The sequence below is a fragment of the Lagenorhynchus albirostris genome, chromosome 1, assembly GCF_949774975.1.
Source record: "Lagenorhynchus albirostris chromosome 1, mLagAlb1.1, whole genome shotgun sequence".
NCBI lineage: Eukaryota > Metazoa > Chordata > Mammalia > Artiodactyla > Delphinidae > Lagenorhynchus > Lagenorhynchus albirostris.
The window spans coordinates 153,387,050-153,406,070 of record NC_083095.1 but is presented as its reverse complement, the minus strand read 5'-3'; the positions used below and the strand labels follow the sequence as shown (position 1 = coordinate 153,406,070).

Here is a 19,021-nt window from a genome sequence, read left to right as displayed (position 1 = left end):
TCATTTCAATGGCCTCCTTTAACCTTAAGTACCTCTTTAAAGGCTCTGTCTCCAAATACAGTCACATTCTGGGGTCCTGAGAGTTCAGACTTCAACATATGAATTTTGAGGAGACACAGTCCAGCCCGTCATAACAGAAGATAAAACCCAAGTGAGAGGGACTAAGGAGATGCAGAGGTGGAGTGAACGTCCAGGAGCTGAAGTGGCAGTAGGGCGAACCCAGCAAAGGTCTGTGGTGTGGACAGGGGAGATGCACAACTGAATGGTGCCAGTGGGGCAGCCTGGCTTAATAGCACAGGAACGACGGGGCACCTGCATCCAACAATCCCTTACACACTCCTCAGTGTCCTAAGACACTTAAGACCTAAGACACAGCCTGCCCCTGGGCCTGCCTCTGCTGGTACAAGAGGAGGTACTTCCAAAGTCAGCCGCACCCTTAATCTGGGAAATCCATGGTACCTTCTTCAGGATCACTGTGGATGGGAATCAGTGTCTCCTTCTCAACTGTCAGCCCCAAAGGATGCAGTTTGTTTTGGGGCAACAGAAGGATTCATCTGGTCGGCTTCTCTTGGCTGCAGGGTCCATCTCGAGTGACCCTCTTGTTGGATGGTAGAGTTCCCAGGGTAGAGGGTGACATCCTTCCCAATTGTGGGGCCCCATCCTGCTGCAGTTGGGCACCCCCTTTAGGAGGGCCATGGACTGCTTCCCATCCTGAGGTTCCCCTTGTTCACCACAGGGCTAATGCAGGAGGGGCCATCTCAGCCTGTTCTTCCTCAGGTTCAGAGTTTGGCCACCTGTGTGCCTGGCTCCCTGTTTCCAGAGGACCCAGTAGCTGCATTGCCATGGTTCATTGCTCTGGGCCCCAGAGTCTGGGCTGTGAATGAGCCAGTAGTGCAGGACAAAATTAATGGCTTTGTTTGGTACTCTCAGGTGGGAGATACGGGGGCGAGGTCATGGAGCTTGATTTTGGGAAAGTGTTTGATGCATCATCTCGTAATATCTTGCTCACCAAATTAATTCCAATGGTCAGGTGACTTGGAAACTGGCCATTGACTCAAGCACAAGTCAGAGACGAGGGATAATGGATCTGTAAGGGAGGAGGCTCAGGGCTGCGGTGAGGCCCAGAGGTTCTTAATTAAACCTTTGTCTGGTGAGGGGGGTCACTGGCCCATCAATAACTGATGACAGGTGAACACAGGTGAGGCATCAGCTAGAAGGAAAATCAGGGGAAGTGAGTTCTGAGTGGGTGTTAAGTTGGTTAAAGCCCCCTGCCTCTTTCCCATCTGCCCAGCACATGAGCAGTTATAAATGCCTCTGAAGGCAGGATGGCCAGAGGTGTGCCCTGCTTGCCTTGTTGGCAGTGTATGTTTGCCTTTCTTGTCTTTTGTGTGTTTGTCTGTGTGGCTGGATGCTTCTATCGTGTGTCTCTGGCAGGGTGCTGTGTACGGTTGCCCAGGTTGTGCGCACTGCTTTCCTCCTGGGACTTGTGCAGCACAGCGTCTGTGTCTCTGGGGACACACACTGGGTTGTGTGTATGTGTACCTGGGCGTTTACATGTCTGTGTGTTGGTTGCAAATGTTCCTGGGTATGCCTCTTGTGGCCTGTTGTTGGAGTCTTCACGTTAAGGCTACTCAGAGATGTTCAACTTTCATTGGCCACCTCTGAGCCCCAGTTTCCTCATCTGTTGCATGGAGATAATAGCAATACCCGTCTTGTAGAGTTGCTGTAAAAATTAAATGAGATCATGAATGCAGAAGTGGGTAACACAGTAGCTGGTGCTTAGTAAGCCCTTGGTGAACGGCAGCTGTTGATTGTGAGATGGTGCGGGGGGCAGGAGGGGGTGAGAGAAGGAGAGTATCTGGACTGCAGAAGGAGAAGGTGGTCTGTGCACCACTGGGACCGTCAAGGAGGAGGGAGGGGAGAGGGCAGTCGTGGACAGAGCCCACGAGTGTTGCTGTGGCCGCTCCATCTGGCCAAAGAAGCGGAGGAATCCAGAGGGGCCCTTTCTCCTCCAGGTGGGGCTTGGTGGGTGGGGGGAGGGTGGGGAGAAGCCGCAGATGAGACACCCCTGGGAGAGCCAGAGCCCATCTCCCCCCTTACCAGGTGTTCCAGGCCCCCTCTCCCCTCTAACATGTAATAAGGAGATAATGCTATTTCTTATTCTTTATTTGCCCAGAATGCCTGTTATTTTCTTTCTTTCAGAATCCAATTTTCTCTTGACATTTATGCCTAATGTAGCAAAACATGACCTTTGTGAAAGGACATTGCTGGCAACCCGCTCCCTGCCTCGGGCCCCCCAAGAACTACTGGCACACTCCTGGGCTGCCTCTCCCTCGGAGGTGGGCAAGGCTTCCATTTCCCCGGGACCGCTTCTGTGTTCCCGCCTCCTCCTTCCGGCCGGGGGCGGAGCCGGGGACGGGGCGTGTTTCCCAGGGCTCAGTGCGTCTGGTGTTCCCGGCGCTCTCACAGGAGCTGCTGCTCAGTTTTAGAACCAGGGGCGTTGTTCCAGGCTGCGCTGGAGTCGGGCAGAGAGCTCAGGGCCCCCGGGCCTTGTCTAACTTCTGCTGCCCCTGATGCTGTTGTGCGTAGACAGTAAACCAAGAAAAGCAAAACAAAACAGAAGACTTCTGTCTGGGTGAGGCACTCACCTTTATTGAAACATCATAGCGGCTCATGGTAATGGAGAATTACCATGAACAGGTAATGAAGCCTGTTATCCTTGACCCCGAGTTCCAGCTCCTGGTGTAAGGTCAGCGCCTTTGATGAGCGTACGTGTCTGATCCCCTGTTCCTCCCTCCCAATCAGGAGTTGCTCTGCAGGGAGCTGGGTGCCTGGGTGTCCTCAAGTGGCCATCATGCAGTTCTTCTGTCACCCTTTTCCTTCCTGTCAGTGGGGGAAGGAGACCGTTTGTAGGAATAAGATGCGCCATGGTTAGGGGTTTTGTGAAGCTGAGCATGTGGATGGGTTGAGGTTTATAGTCTTTTAGTGAGAGCCTGTGTTGTCACACACACCAGTGCTTTACAGTCCTGCAGAGAGGAAGTGGGTGACAGTATGGGGCTATGGGAGGCTCTCCTAGCAAGGGCTATGGGCTTAAGGACTCTGAAAGGAGAGAGTGCTGGGGACTGGGGAGAGAGTGGGACAGTAAACTTGGGTGATACCTACTGGACACCTTCCCTTCGCCCCAGTCCCCTGCACCCCAAGAATGGGGTCTTCCTCCCCCACACAGTCATGGGCTGTCACCCATGAATATGTGTATAAGCAGGAGTCTGTGTTTGCATTTATTACCTACATGTTTAATGGACATAAATACACATGTGCTTATACACACGTGTGTGCATGTGGATAGGTATTTACCTAAGTGCAATTCTTACCGCTCTCCTTTCTCATCACTAGATAAGTACGTGGTTCCTGGGTGCCACTTGAGCTCTAGCTGTCTCCAGCTGCTGCCTTGAAGGGCTGTTACCACATCAAAAGTTGTTTGTTGAGGGGCTTCCCTGGTGGCGCAGTGGTTGAGAGTCCACCTGCCGATGCAGGGGACACGGGTTCGTACCCCGGTCTGGGAAGATCCCACATGCTGCGGAGCGGCTGGGCCCGTGAGCCATGGCCGCTGAGCCTGCGCTTCTGGAGCCTGTGCTCCGCAATGGGAGAGGCCACAACAGTGAGAGGCCGGTGTACTGCAAAAAAAAAAAAAAAAAAAGATGTTTGTTGAGCCTGGCAAAGGCAGAGCTGCCTCAAATGGGAAGGGGAAGCCCTATCCCATAGCTTGTCCTTGTGTTTGAATATCTGCTCCTCTGAAGAGCTGTGTCTACTGTCTGTACCTCACCCAGCCTGAACTTCTCCCCTGAGCTCCAGACCCAGGCATCCAACACTATCTTATCTCTCTTCTTTGGATGTCTAACAGGCATCTCAAACTTAGTGTCTGCAAGGGGGAGGCTCTTGATCCCCACGCTGCTCCCCAGTTGGGACTCCTTTGAGCCTTCCTTGGCTCACTAAATGACATCACCACTCTCCTGGTTGCTCAAGTCTCCCTCCTCTGCCCGATCCAATCCCATAGGAAGTTCTGGCAGCTCTCCCTCCACCACCTAGCTTGAATTCCATCAGCTTAATTGTCTCTACTCTCTCTTTTTGCCTGGAATACTGCAGCAGCTCCTAATTGCTCTGATGACTTACAGTCTTGGGTTCCTATTTTAAAAAATGGTAATTAGATGATGCCACGTCCCTACTTAAACCCAGCCAGTGCCATCCCGTTGTTCCTTAAAGTAAAATCCGTGTGGCTTACCTTGACCAGCAAGGTGGGTGTGGCGGGTCCCCTCTCCTGCTTATCCTAGACCACTCTTCTACTTCCTTCCTCACTGGGCCCTTTTCTGGCCCCCTAGTCCCTCTCAGGCCTTTGCACTTGCTGCTCCCACTGCCTGGAACACACCTTCCCTGGCGCTAGGCTCATTCTTACTCCTCTTCTAAGCTCCGACATCTCCTTCTCAGACGGCATTTCTGGAAGCATCTTCTGACGTAGCCCCGTCTCTCTCCGACATCAGTTACTTACCCCACTTTGCTTATTCCCTTCCTTCTGCTCATCACAAACTACACTTCTCTTGCTTATTCATTTGTAACATGAACATAAGCTCCAGAGGGACCTTATCTGTCATCCACCCCCTCGTTCCTTAGTGTAGCCTATATTTGGCTCTCAACAAATATCTGTTATAGAAGTCCTCTAAATATAGGTGCACCTGTAAGCATATGCATATGTGTATAAGCAGGAGTCTGTGTTTGCATTTATTATCTACATGTTTAATGGACATAAATACACACGTGCTTATACACACGTGTGTGCATGTGAATAGGTATTTACCTAAGTGCAATTCTTACCGCTCTCCTTTCTCATCACTAGGTAAGTACGTGGTTCCTGGGTGCCACTTCAGCTGTAGCCGTCTCCAACCACTGCCTTGAAGGGCTGTTACCACATCAAAAGTTGTTTGTTGAGGGGCTTCCCTGGTGGCGCAGTGGTTGAGAGTCCGCCTGCCGATGCAGGGGACATGGGTTCGTGCCCCGGTCTAGGAAGATCCCACATGCCGCGGAGCGGCTAGGCCTGTGAGCCATGGCCGCTGAGCCTGCGCTTCCGGAGTCTGTGCTCCTCAATGGGAGAGGCCACAACAGTGAGAGGCCCGCGTACCGCGCAAAAAAAAAAAAAAAAAAAAAAAAGTTGTTTGTTGAGCCTGGCAAAGTAATAACCGTGGGTGTGTTTCTTCTTTTATTCAGAAGACTAATGACTACTCCTTTCCCCTGTACATCCTAATGAAAAAAAAAAAAGCCATTAGGAGGAGGACAGAAGTGTGAACAAAAAAGCTGATGTCTTGATTATTGATGGACAGGATTGCTGAGGGAGGGACTAGCTTGAAGGAATTGTAGGTGACCTGCGGAGTATTTTCGACTTGTGTGAATGTTAAGAATGTTTGCTGAGGGCTTCCGTGGTGGCTCAGTGGTTAAGAACCCGCCTGCCAATGCAGGGGACATGGGTTTGAGCCCTGGTCTGGGAAGATCCCACATGCTGCAGAGCAACAAAGCCCGTGAGCCACAACTACTGAGCCCGCACGCCTAGAGCCCATGCTCCGCAACAAGAGAAGCCACCACAATGAGAAGCCCATGCACTGCAATGAAGAGTAGCCCCTGATCGCCACTACTACAGAAAGCCCACGAGCAGCAATGAAGACCCGACGCAGCCAAAAATAAATAAATAAATCTATTAAAAAAAAGGAATGTTTGTTGGTAACAGGGCACAATAGTTTCACTTATGCAAGGTGAAGAAGTCCTAGATATCTCTAGTACAGAGTAGTGCATAGTTAACAATACTGTATTGTACACTTAAAAATTTGGGAAGAGGGTACGTCTTCCATTAAATATTATTATCACTAAAAAAAAAAATAGAGAGGGAAGAAACTTTTAGAGATGCCAGTTAAGTTTATGGCACTGTTTATGGCGATCATTTCATGGATGTATATTATCTTCAAACTCATCAAGACATATACATTAAATATGTACAGCTTTTTTGGTAAGTCAGTTATACCTCAGTAACTAAAAAAAAGGGGAGGGATAAATTAAGAGCTTGGGGTTAGCAGATACAAACTACTATATATAAAACAGATAAGCAACAAGGTCCTACTGTATAGCACAGGGAACTATATTCAGTATCCTATAATAAACCATAATGGAGAAGAATGTGAAAAAGAATATATATATATATATATATGTATGTATAACTGAATCACTTTGCTGTACAGCAGAAATTAACACAACATTGTAAAACAACTCTACTTAAATTAAAAAAAAAGAATGCTTGCTGGTTTGTATACCTTATACTCTGAGAGTTCTCTGTCCTCCTGTAGAAGGGTGGGTTTAAAAAGGCTCTCTGAAATTTCATTGTGGTGAGAGCATATGGGAGAATGACCAAGAAGTTTTTATTTATTTCATTTGATTTGTAAAACCTTGCCTTTTAAAAGGTCTCAGCATCCTCTCCAGACATGATCTGTAGCCTCGACTAACTGTCAGATGTACTGTTAGCCGAAGGGAGCAGTGGAGAAGAACAACAAAGCCAGGCTCCCATGAGATGACCACACTTACTACGGAGAGCATGACATGCCACATTGTCCTTTAATTTCCTCTTTATTTGTCAATCTTGCAGAAACCTGTCGAGTAACCGGCTCACCACACTCTCATGGCAGCTCTTCCAGACGCTGAGTCTTCGGGAATTGTAAGTTCAGTTTTGAAGACTGTCCAAGTTGGTGGAGTGGTGGTCAAAGGTTGGGTGGAGCCACCTGAAGCTGGGAGTACACCTGAAGGGGCTCCTTGGGTTGGATGGTGTGGGTGTACCATGTTCAGTGAGAGTGAGCCACCCCATCCCTTGATTTCTGATGCTCCTTCTGGGCGCAATACATTTCAGAAGATAGGAATCTCATCTCTTAGCAGGACCTAGTTTTGTGATCTGTTGGTAGTTAGTAATAACATTTATATTTATATATATTTATAATAATAAAGATAATTTATCAAGTTATAATAACATTTGCAATATATAAATAGATTATTAGGTGTGCTTTCATTTACATGACCTTTGATTTATCATCACATGTCATGGGAGGTAGGTATTATCATACCTCCTGTATAAAAGGTATCTCTACACTTTCAGGTAAGGGTTCTGAGCTCCAGAAAGGCATGTGAAACACAACCAAGATCACATTGCTAGGGATTGGCAGAACCGGGACTTGAACCCAGGGCTTTGACTTCAGATTGCATGTATTTTCCACTTCTCGTGATCTTCTGTCAGCCTATTTGGCTTGAGTATGGGCATCCTGGAGGGACTAAGCCCATATATTTATTCAGTCTGCTTGTGGACTGCTTAGATTTGCTGCATTCCGAGGCTGACCAGTGTACTCCCACCCCAGCCAGCCATTTTGCACAAACACACATTGGATGGATGAATGAAAACTTGTGACCCCTGCTGGAAAAAATAAGTCATGTTGATGTGTGAGTCATCAGGGTCATCTCTGTGCATGAAGGACGGCATATTATGTTGAGGGGACAAATCAAGGAATAAATTGAAAAGGAATTGAGGCATGGATGGAGTTAGGGAGTCAGGGTTCCAGAGACACTGCTCATGTGTCTTCCCTTTTACTTGATGACTCAGATCCAAATTCACTGAATGCAGATTGCTTTCTATCCTTTACCAAGAGGCAGTGAATGGCCTTGGATCCCCGCCCATGCTGTTGGCCTTTCAACTTGTTCTCCCTCCACCTGGTAAGACCTGAGTTCAAGGATGCGTCATAACCTTACCTTTTCTGACCCAGTTGGTCAGGAAAGGGAATATTTACATCTCCATGACAGTCTTGTACATACCCTACTCATCCTTATGGACCCAAGTGCCTACATGATGCTTAAAAATGCCATTCCAGGGATGGGAAGTACAGAGATGGTCTCTGACAGTGTTGGAGAGTTTAGGACAAGACTGTTGTGGGTTGCTTTCCTGCTTTAGGATTTTGCCCCTCCCACCAGGCTTCTCCTCTGCTATGAGCACAATAGCTCTAGTGATCAGAGTTCTTTAGTCATACATGGCTGCCACCCAGCTGTACTCAAATAAAAACTCCTACCTGAGCTTGGGAAAAGGTGCATATGTACTTATTTTTTTATAAAACACTGGAAAACTGGACAATGTCACAGACATCTCAGTGTCAAACTGTTACACTTGATGCATTGTGTTCATTCCCTTCTTTGTAGGTGGAAAAGACGTTAGAGGTAAATTAACATGACTGCTTTGATCACCACTAACACTGATTTCTGAGATCTTACTCTGGGCCAGGCAGTGTGCCAAGTAATCTATCAAGTTACGAAAGTTATTTAATCCTTATAACAATGCTATCAAGTCGGAATGGCTACTGTCACTTCAAATTTGGGGACACTGGGGTACTTAGCAAGGTTTAGTATCTTGGTTAAGGTCACCCATTAACTAAATGGTAGCACGTGGACTCAAGATCTTGACCACTATGCTTCGCCGTCTGCCAACTTTCTCAATCTGTTTTCAGTCCAACGATCTGTTCTACAGTAACTTGAAATAAAAATGCACAATTGCAGATTTTCCTTACATTGCTCTAAAACTGACCAGGAACCCTGCCCTAAAGGAGCTAATTGGAGTCTTTCATCCAGTTCTCCTGGGACCCCTGCCCCTTCATCTGTGGGAGGCCAGGGATAGCATCTCTCCAGGGGACATCTGGGTCTACTGTTGGCTGAATTATTGCGAAAATGTTCAGTGCTCCTTCTAAAAAAATCATTGGCTGCGAAATCGATGGCGTGCTGCCCCGGTGACCTGTTTCGTGGAGTTTTAGAAACAGTTGTTCCGTGGATATATATTTAAAGAAAATGTCAGATTTCTCCCAGAGGATCATGGGATTCTGCATTCATCTTTGCCTGTGAATCAATACACCAGTGAGCTGGATGTGACTTATGGGGGAATGAAGACGTTCCCTCCAGGGTGAGTCAGTGTGTGAGAGCCACCATGTCCACGGAGTATTTTATTTCTGTCATATTGTTAAATAAGTAAAAAAAATATGTTGGAAAATAAAGAAGCCCCCCCTCTAAGGAGCAGTCACCCTGGTAGGGGTCTATTTTTTTGAGGAAGAATTGAATGTTGAGAGTGGAAAATTTATCTTTTGGCTGGAGGGGCCGCGTGTTGGCTCTTAGCTGTGGCTGTGATTAAAATCCAAACAGTCCCAGTTCCTGGCAAATGGAAGAGTGGGTCATATTTTCTTGTCTGACTTCCTGGTTAGTCCACGTGATGCCATCTGCCATGAGCCATCTAGACTGCCAGAGTCTGCCCAGGGGAGCCTGTGGGCTGGGCTGTGGGCATGGGTCGGGTATTTCCAGGAAGAAAGAATTTTGGCCCTAGAGGAGAGAGGCCAGAGGGAGATGGCTCTGTGAGCTGTGGCAGCCAGAAGAACACAAGGGCAGAAGTGTGAGGCTTCGAGCGACCTTCTTCAGGAACAGAAGGAGCAAGCTAGGGCATTCAACAATTTCTTAGCATGTTTTATTCCATCACTGAGGATCTCTGCCTGCCCCAAGCAGCCCCTCCTCTGATCCTTGATAGAAGAACTAATGCTGTTGGGATTCCCCGTCAGAAGGGCTGAGTGTCTACAACTTTTCCAGTAGCAGAGAAGGAGAAAAAAGAGGTGTATATTGAGTATCTAATATATACGAGGTCCTGTCTCACCCCTGGAACAATCCCACAGAGGAGGTATGCTTAAACCCAGTTTGACAAATGAGGGATTGGAGGCTTGGCCAAGTGAAATAACTGGTCCAACATCACATGGCAAGTAAATGGGAATTAGTATTGTGATTATTAGCATTGCCACCATCCAGGTCTATTGTTTTCAAAGACCAGCTCTTTCCTTACCCAACTCAGCATCATAGCCCTCATGCTATGCGTCCCCTTCCGCCAGAACTCAAGATGGCGGGTCCCCTCAGAGGAATCAAAGGGGGAAAAAATCCAAACAAGTTAGCATCTCAGAGCCCTTACCGTGTGCCAGAGACTTCCTTCACTCATTTCTCATTTACTTTTGTGAGATGAAGGGTGTGGTCTTGGCCGGGCACCTGGCCCGCCTCTCAACTGTCCAGGCTGTGTTTTTCTCTTACTGATGGAACCAGAAGCATATTTCAAGACTGGCTTCTGAGTAGCCAGCACTCTTTCAATGGCACGGGTTTGGAGAAATTTGAGTTGGTGTTGCAAAGTGCTCTCCGAAGTTTCTGTTTATGGCAAGATGGTATTTTCCCTTTACCGAGAAGATGGGAACAGTCTGTCCAGAAAGCTGAGCAAGAATCAAAGAGATTGACTTAGAGGTAAAGAATGAGTTGGAAAGAAAAGAAGCTTGGATTCTGAATCCCATGATACCATTTAGGCAAAGGCAAGAGGCACCAAAGGATATAAACTCACAGCACAGAAACCCTCCAGAAATACCCTAAGGACCATTAGTGTATCTCGAATAGGCTTCTCTTAATACCCTGCATGCATGGAGCAGACATGATTAAAATAGATTGGAATATTTCATTTTCTTAAAGCAAAGTGATAATTACCTCTGGTATAATTTACAGATTTAATCGACTTGGTAAAATATTAACTCAATTTTGGGGATGGGTTTGTGCTGATCCTGTCACTTTCCTTCCCCCAGTCCTGGCCCTGACCACTTGCCACGGCTCTCAAAATCACTCAACAATCATGTTAATAATACTGTTATTATAATAATAATTTTGGGCCTCTTTATAGCCCCTTTTACTTCACAAAGCACGTTAACATATATTATCACTAATCCTCATAGTAACTGTGAAGAAGGCAGATTGAGCACAATTACCCCATTTTACAGACATTAAAACAGAGCCTTGGAGAATTCAGGCTGAATGAATACTTGCTGTATTCATTTCCTAGGGCTGCCTTAACATATTCCCACAAATCTGGGGGCTTCAAACAATAGAAAGTGATTCTCTCACTCTTCTGGAGGCCAGAAGTCCAAAATCAAGGTGTCAGGAGGACTACACACTCTTCCAAGGCTCTAGGGAGAATCCTTCCTTGCCTTTTCCAGCTTCTGGTGGCTCCTGGTGTTGCTTGGCTTGTGGCAGCACCACTCCGGTCTCTGCCTCCATCTTCATGTGGCCATCTTCCTCTTTGTCTTTGATCTTTCCCTCTTTTCTCTTATATAGATACCAGTGACTGGATTTCGGGCCCACGGTAATCCAGAATGATCTCATCCATGATCCTTAGCTTGGTTATATCTGCAAAGACTCTATTTCCAAATAAGGTCACATTCACAGCTACTGGGGCTTAGGACTTTGACATATTTTGGGGGATGGGGGAGACACTATTCAATCTACTATAGTTGCCCAAGGTGACACAACTGGCTCAACTCAGATCTTTTGTTTGGATATTTTTTTTAACCACAGGACTGGTGGCATCTCCAGGGTGCCCTTTGGGCATGTTTTCTTCTGTGACAACAGATTCGGGCCCCCTCCCCATATTTCACTACCTGGCCATGGATTGCCACTGGCAGCACTGATGCTGCGGAGGGAAGAAAACCAGAGTGATGACTAGTGGGGAATCAGTGTTTTTTAAACACTCAGTCTTGGCCTTGGCTGTTCAGCAAAGTGTCTTTGTGCACAAACTCGGATGGGGCTGAGTTAATCTGTGGGAAGCCCCAAGGGCCCTACGATTAGGCCCTGGGCCATCTTGAGGAAAGGGCTGGGTGTTGGTAATCTTTGCTGTGAAGCAGCTGCTGTTGTATTATTCATGGGGCCGCCTGCATTATTTTTTTTTTATTTTTTTTTATTTTTTTTTTTTTGCGGTACGCAGGCCTCTCACTGTTGTGGCCTCTCCCATTGCGGAGCACAGGCTCCGGACGCGCAGGCTCAGCGGCCATGGCTCACGGACCCAGCCGCTCCGCGGCATGTGGGATCTTCCCAGACCGGGGCACGAACCCATGTCCCCTGCATTTGCAGACGGACTCTCAACCACTGTGCCACCAGGGAAGCCCCGCCTGCATTATTGATGGAGCAGGGGAAGGCTTGCTTTAGGCTCCTTGAGTCTGCCCCTGAAGCCCTGGCTGAAGGCCCCTCTGCTCCAGACCTGATTTGATGCGAGAATGGACAGCATCATTTAGACCCAGGACTTGCCCTTCTTTGCTTCTGGTCCACCTCACTGTTTGACCCCTCTTGTCAGGATATGAAGACGATAGTGGATTTGCTCGGTGAGATGCCCAGGGCATCTGTTCTGAGACTGAAAATGCTTTCTGCCGTATGTATGTCTTGTCCAGGAGGAGAGTCCAGAGGGATGGGGGGAAGAACGCAAAGTTCTTCTGCAGTTTCCAGGAGACCCTGGGTTGGAGGAAACGACCAGGTCGCATGGTGCATGCCTTCTGGAGGAAAAAGTCGGAGGGAAACAAACAAGCTTTTAGCGTGCCCATGCCTGGAAGGGTCTAAGACACACCCCACATATCTCACTGGATTCCCCTGCCAGCCTCAGGACGCTGTGGCACCGTCCACCTTTCTGGGGGACCCCTGAGATGTTGGGATACGCAGTAGTGCAGGGCTCAGACAAGAGGCAGAACTGAATAAAGCACATGTAGCTTGAAGCAGCCTGGCCAAGACTCTCACTTGTCTAGTATTTTCCACCCAGGTGGGTAATTTGTATTTTTACAGCTACTTAATAATGAATGACCACATCTTGTCAAGTAAGCCACTGGGAAAAATCAGGCTGACCTGGTTCAGTGTGCATGTGTTCCGGCATCTGGACCCTCAGTATCCTTCCAGCAGGGCTGCCAGGCCTCTCCTCACAGCCCCTACCGCGTGACTCCCAACCACTGTTCCACTCCCCTTCCCCAGAAACGCCGGACAGGGAATTTGACCTCCTGTGTTTCCTAAGGAAGCCCTCAGACGTTCCCTTCCCCTGCTTCCTCCTTGTTGTGAGGGTCAGAGCTGGTGAGGCATGTAAGGCCTTCAGCGTAGTGCTGGGCACAGAGTAAATGCAATGCAAACGTTATTATCCAATTATTTTTTTGACTTCTCTCTCATTTTCTCCTGTCTACCTTTTCTCTCTCCTCTCCCTCATTTCTCAGCTGCAGAAGCATCTGCCTTGACTCCAGGGCAAACCCCTCCAAGGGTCCTGGACCTCATCCGTCACTTTGCTGCTCTAGGACCTTACCTTTCCCTCCCCACCCCCAGCCCTGCCCTGACCCGATTCCTAATATGTTTCCCCTCTTCCTTTCCGCTGGTTTTTCTCTTCTGTTTTCAACCAAAGATACTTCTGTCTTCCATTGACTTCCTATTCCCTGGAGCTTAAAACCTTGGGGTCATCTTTTACTCTTTCCTTTTCTTCTACCTCCAAGGAAGCACCAAATACCACTGTGTCTTCCTTTATGATGTTTGGTCCATCTTCGCCTTCCTTCTCCCCAATTTTTACCTCTCTACTCCAGGCTCTTAGTAACTAGACAGCCATTCTCTCATGGTGGTCCAGGGTCCCATGGGGATCCCCAAGACCCTTACAGGGAGACCAAGATGTTAAATCTATTTTCATAATAACCCTGAGACGTTACTTGCCTTTTTCATTCCCGTGGGCAGTGGAGTTTTCCAGAGGCCACGTGACATACGTTAACATCTTTCCTCTGATGCTTGATGGAGTTTGTGCTAATGCGTTCTTGTGTTTTAAATTTTTCTCAGTTTTAATTTCTAATATGGTAAATCGTGATAGATATAATCCACCTAAAAGTTCTTTGAGACTCTCAGTCATCTTTAAGAGTGAAAAGGAGTGCTGAGACCAAAAAGTTGGAGAACATTGACCTGGAGCCTGCTAGCCTATATGGTACCTATATGTGAATGAGAAAAGATGCCTCTTCTGGGTGGATAGAGCCCCATGCCAGGTACCGGGTCTGGTCAAGGGTATGCAGGCTGGATTTCATCCCCCATACATCCCTTTGGCTGGGTGCATTGAGACATGCATGAACTTCAGCACTGTACACGGTGACCCTGTGTTTATCAGACATCCTAACTGGGGTCCCAGTCTCCGGCTGTCCTCCTCTCTGGTTGATCCTGTTCAACATTGCTGGATTACTCTTCTTACAGTTTTGTTCACTTCATTCTCCAACTACAAGGGCCTCGGTGGTTCTCACTGCCTCTTGGATGCATTTCAAGCTTCCTGATGTGGCAGTGAATGTCCTCCACCATCTGGCTTCCATTTGCCCTTCCAGCTTTATTTCCAGGTGCTCCTGCTGTAGCACAAGCTTTCTTTCCTGTTTCCACAGTCCAGCCTGCATCATCCCTCTAACTCTTCCCCTAGTCTTTCCCTCCACAAGCTTCCAAAGTTCAGGGATCCTGCTTACTCCTCCTAGAATCTCCCATCTAGCTACGCCTTACACGTGATAGATGGCGGGGAAAGTACGTGAATTTTGGAGTCCAACAGGCTAAGCTTTGAAGCCCTGCTTTATCACATACCAGCCGAGGGACCTTGAGCACGTGACTTGACTCCTCCAAAGAGGGAGGGGGTCCCTCTTGTGCATGACGACGAGAGACTGGCTGGCTCTGAGTGCAGCTGTGAGAGGCAGATGCTTGATGAAGGTTAGTTCTTGTCTCCTTTGCTGAAAGAGTGTGGTGTGCCGAGCAAAGTCATGGGCACTTTTAGACTAAGAGGATATCATACAGGGGTGTTTGCACATTCTACCTGCACTGTCCTGTTGGCTAGAAAGCACTGATTCCTCCCTTCCAAGGGCCTCACTTTTTTCTGAAAGCTGGTTAATGCTGATGTGTGCTTCACTACTTTGGAATTTGCCAGTTGTCAAAAATATCCTGGGTCTTAGTGCAGTTACCCAAGTGGCCCTCCCTCTGGGCACCAATAGATTCATCCCCTTACTGGTCCAGAAAGAGAAGCATGTTCCCCTGAGTGATCCTGGCATTCAGATTTATCAGGTGCCCTTGCCTTTAAGAGTTTTACATCAGCTTATGCCCTTCAATTGTCCCCCTAAGGAGATGACTCCCTCTAAGTCACAAGGAAAATGAGTGGAGAAGGAAGGCCTTGAAATCTTCCTCTATCAGACAGTCTTCTTTACCAAGATGAGTGCTCCTGGAAAACAGGGACTGATTATTCATTTCTGTTTCAGCAGCACTCAGCCCACAGCCAGACATGGATGAGGTGCTTATTAAGGATTTTGTTGAATTTATGAAGGAATAAAGCTGGTCCCAAGATAGGCTTTGAGCAGATATTGGAAACAGCGAATCACCTTCTCCCCAGGGAGAATAGCTTCTTTCTTCCTTCTTCCCTCCTTCCCTCCCTCCCTCCCTCCCTCCCTCCCTCCCTCCCTTCCTCCCTTCCTTCCTTCCTTCCTCCCTCCTTTTATTCATTCAACGGGTATTTATATGCCAGGCTTAGTTATAGGTACTGGGGATATAGCAATGAACTTAATAGGCAATGTCTCTGACTTTGATGGAACTTAATTTTTATTTGGGGAGACAGATAATAAGCAAGCAAATATTTATTTTTTAATTTTTAGATTTATTTTGTTTATCCGTTCTATATATACTAATTTGCATCTGCTAGCCCCAAACTTCCAAGCAAGCAAATAAATATTTAAAGTGATGCTGGGCAGTGACAAATACCAGAAAGAAGAAAATAGTCAGGCAAGGGACTGGGCAGTGTGAGGGCAGGGGTTGGTGGTAACTTTCCTATAGAAGTGGTCAGAGAAGGCTATATGATTCCTTAATGAAGGGAGGGAGTTGATCTAGCAGATATGTTCTCAGTCCAAACTCTGTAGGCAGAAAGGACAACAAGTGCAAAGGCCCTGAGGCAGGAGCATACAGGTCATCCTGGTAAATTTGACACACAGCAAGGTCAGAGTGGCTGAAGAAGAGGAGGAGAGGGTGAGGCAGGCAATGAAGTCAGAGAGGTGACAGAGGGTGGTATAGATCCCTTAGGCCTTTGACTCTGACTTTCAAAGAGTTGGGAGGCCAGTGGAGGGTTTTGAGAAGAGGAGCTTCCCAAGCCGATGTATTTTAAAGGTCTCTTTGGCAGGTAAGTTCAGTGGAGTGGATTTTTTTGGAATGAGTTTATTTGTTTAAAAACTAAATAAATTCATGGACTTCTATAAGTATTTTTTATTTCTTTGGAGACCTTGCTAAACCCTTATCTCCTTAGTCCCTGAGGAGCAGGTGGGGGCCCATGCATGGCCTCATAGCCCTGGGAGGGAGCTGGGCCACCTTCGGTTCAGGGGCTCCCTTCCCTCGCTTCTCGCCCACAGGAGGTTGGAGCAGAACTTCTTCAACTGCAGCTGTGACATCCGCTGGATGCAGCTGTGGCAGGAGCAGGGGGAGGCCAAGCTGAACAGCCAGAACCTCTACTGCATCAGTGCCGACGGCTCCCAGCTCCCACTTTTTCGCATGAACATCAGCCAGTGCGGTGAGTGAGCCGCCCGGTCCCAGCTGGCTCCACGCAGGCCTCCCTCAGACACCAGGGACGGTGCTGCGCATCAGCTGGGAAAGCCAGGGCCTTCCTTCCCCACTGTCCTCCCAGCCTTGAACTCTGCATTGGGTGCAGATCTGGCTCCCCTCTTACCTCCTTGCTCATTCTTGTCTCTTCATGAGCCAGCCGTGGGAAGGTTTGTTCCAGGGATGCAGAAAGGGGTTAAGTGTGCTCTTTGTCATTGGACCAGAGTCCTTTCTCTCTGTCAGTTCCCTGTTAAGCAAACCTGAAGGAGTGTTATGTCCAGGAGTGGTCTCTGGATCTCCTGTATCAGGAGCATCTAAGGCACTTTTAGAGAAGCAGATGTCTGGGTCCATCTACAGACTTAAGAGATCAGAATATCTGGAGATGAGTTTGGAAATCTGAATTTCTAGCAAGATCCCCATGGGAGTCTGAAGCGGACCAAAGTTTTGAGAACCAGTGCCCAAAGTGGAAGATGTCATTTGATGTCATTGTTAGAGCTACATTCCTTCAGCAACTGTCCTCCTCACCAATCCCTGCTCCCCAACCACCACGTCCAACTGCATGGGCTTAAATCTTGAGTTCTACCGTCTGCTTGGGAGGTGGTGTGAAGCTTCTGGGACTTGGGGGACTTCTGAGAGGTCAGGCAGGTTTTGTGGAGTCATTATTGGACAAACTAAGCAGTGCCACCATTGCCCCCACGGACAAAGTTTTGGTAGCAAGTATTTGCCTGTTTTTTCACCCACCCTGTCCTCCCTCCCAGACCTGCCTGAGATCAGTGTGAGCCATGCCAACCTGACCGTACGGGAGGGTGACAATGCTGTCATCACTTGCAATGGCTCTGGATCGCCCCTGCCCGACGTGGACTGGATAGTCACCGGACTGCAGTCCATCAACACCCACCAGGTAGGCGTCCAAAGCTCGGGACCTATCATCTCTTGGTCTTAATGAGCTAAAATCATGAATAGAAGCAAGAGACGTGAGAATAAGGAAGAAGAAGAAGGGAAGTTTGTGGTCCTATTTCTATAGGAAGAAGCACATAGACATGGGTTCCACCCAGCTGCAACATTTTCTAGCCAACTTGATCTTGAACATGCTATAAACATCTCTGTACCTTACTTTCCTCATCTGTGAAATGGGTATAATGCTACCATTCATCTCATGGGATAAGTGTGAGTGTTACCTGAGCTCTTGACTGTAGAGAGCTTGGCCCTTGGTCAATGTGCCTTCACCAGCAAGGCCTCCTTCACCTACTGCTCAGCTTTCCTTTTGATTCCTAAAGGTGTTTGGGGGTTAGATGGGGGAGCCGCCCTTGTAGAAACTGTTTGATTGTTGTCTTTTTTTTTTTGTACCATCATCTAATTTTTCTTTTATCTTTTCCTAAATTTTTATTGTGGTAAAGTATACATAACTTAAAATGTACAGTCAAACATTTTTTTAGTTATTGTAAAATATTAGCTCTATTCTCCATGTTGTACAATACATCCCTGCAGCTTAGTTTATACACATGATTATTGTTTTTTTTATTGGGTTTTTAGACAAATCTGAACTGGACCAACGTACACGCCATCAACCTGACGCTGGTAAATGTGACGAGTGAGGACAACGGCTTCACCCTGACGTGCATTGCAGAGAACGTGGTGGGCATGAGCAATGCCAGTGTCGCCCTCACTGTCCACTGTGAGCGGATGCCCTGTGGGGGGCGGCTGGGACCCTGGGGATCTCAGCATAGGAGGCTGGGGCTGGGCAGAGCTGCTGCAATGGGCCTGGTCCACCAGGAGGGGCAGAAAGACTCCTGTGGGGCAGGACTGAGCAAATCAGGCCAGTCCTTGGCTAGTAACCCCAGAAAGGGTGTCCCTGTCCCTCAGAAGATGATGCGCCTCCAACTCAGCTCTGACTTTACTCCTAAGTTGGCCCAAGTCTGCCTTTTGCTAAACCCCTAAAAGGTCATGAGAGGGAACCCTCCAGCTGTAGTGGATCCAGGAAGCTTGAGTGAAGACAGACATCTCTTCCCCTCTTTGGGGGTGGTGTTGGGGGGGAAACCTCTGATTCCCTCAGGTCTTTTTAAAGCGGGGTGGGGAAGAATTGGGTTGCCCACCCCAGCTCCTGGAAGGCTGCTCTGGGACACCAGAGGCTCTGTGTTCTGGGTGTCAGCTGGCCTTTCCCCGGCAGACCCCCCACGCGTGGTGAGCCTGGAGGAGCCTGAGCTGCGCCTGGAACACTGCATCGAGTTCGTGGTGCGCGGCAACCCGCCGCCCACGCTGCACTGGCTGCATAACGGGCAGCCGCTGCGTGAGTCCAAGATCATCCACGTGGAGTACTACCAGGAGGGCGAGGTCTCCGAGGGCTGCCTGCTCTTCAACAAGCCCACCCACTACAACAACGGCAACTATACCCTCATCGCCAAGAACCCCCTGGGCACAGCCAACCAGACCATCAATGGCCACTTCCTCAAGGAGCCCTTTCCAGGTGAGGGCAGGGCTGCTCTGGGGTGACTGATCCCCTCCAGGAGCTCAGGGGGACGGGGAGTGGGGG

At 48.2% G+C, this 19,021-nt stretch overlaps 1 protein-coding gene across 5 annotated transcripts in view; it reads left to right on the top strand.

The window, feature by feature from the left end:
• The window catches only part of NTRK3 (neurotrophic receptor tyrosine kinase 3), a 372,854-nt gene that overhangs the window by 107,103 nt on the left and 246,730 nt on the right, over window positions 1-19,021 (top strand). For all 5 annotated transcript variants that reach the window (XM_060156177.1, XM_060156174.1, XM_060156183.1 and 2 more), the window contains exons 4-8: window positions 6,677-6,745; window positions 16,305-16,462; window positions 17,250-17,392; window positions 18,025-18,166; window positions 18,659-18,955. In XM_060156177.1, the coding sequence (XP_060012160.1) occupies window positions 6,677-6,745; window positions 16,305-16,462; window positions 17,250-17,392; window positions 18,025-18,166; window positions 18,659-18,955 (809 nt within the window). The remainder of the gene's footprint in view (window positions 1-6,676; window positions 6,746-16,304; window positions 16,463-17,249; window positions 17,393-18,024; window positions 18,167-18,658; window positions 18,956-19,021) is intronic.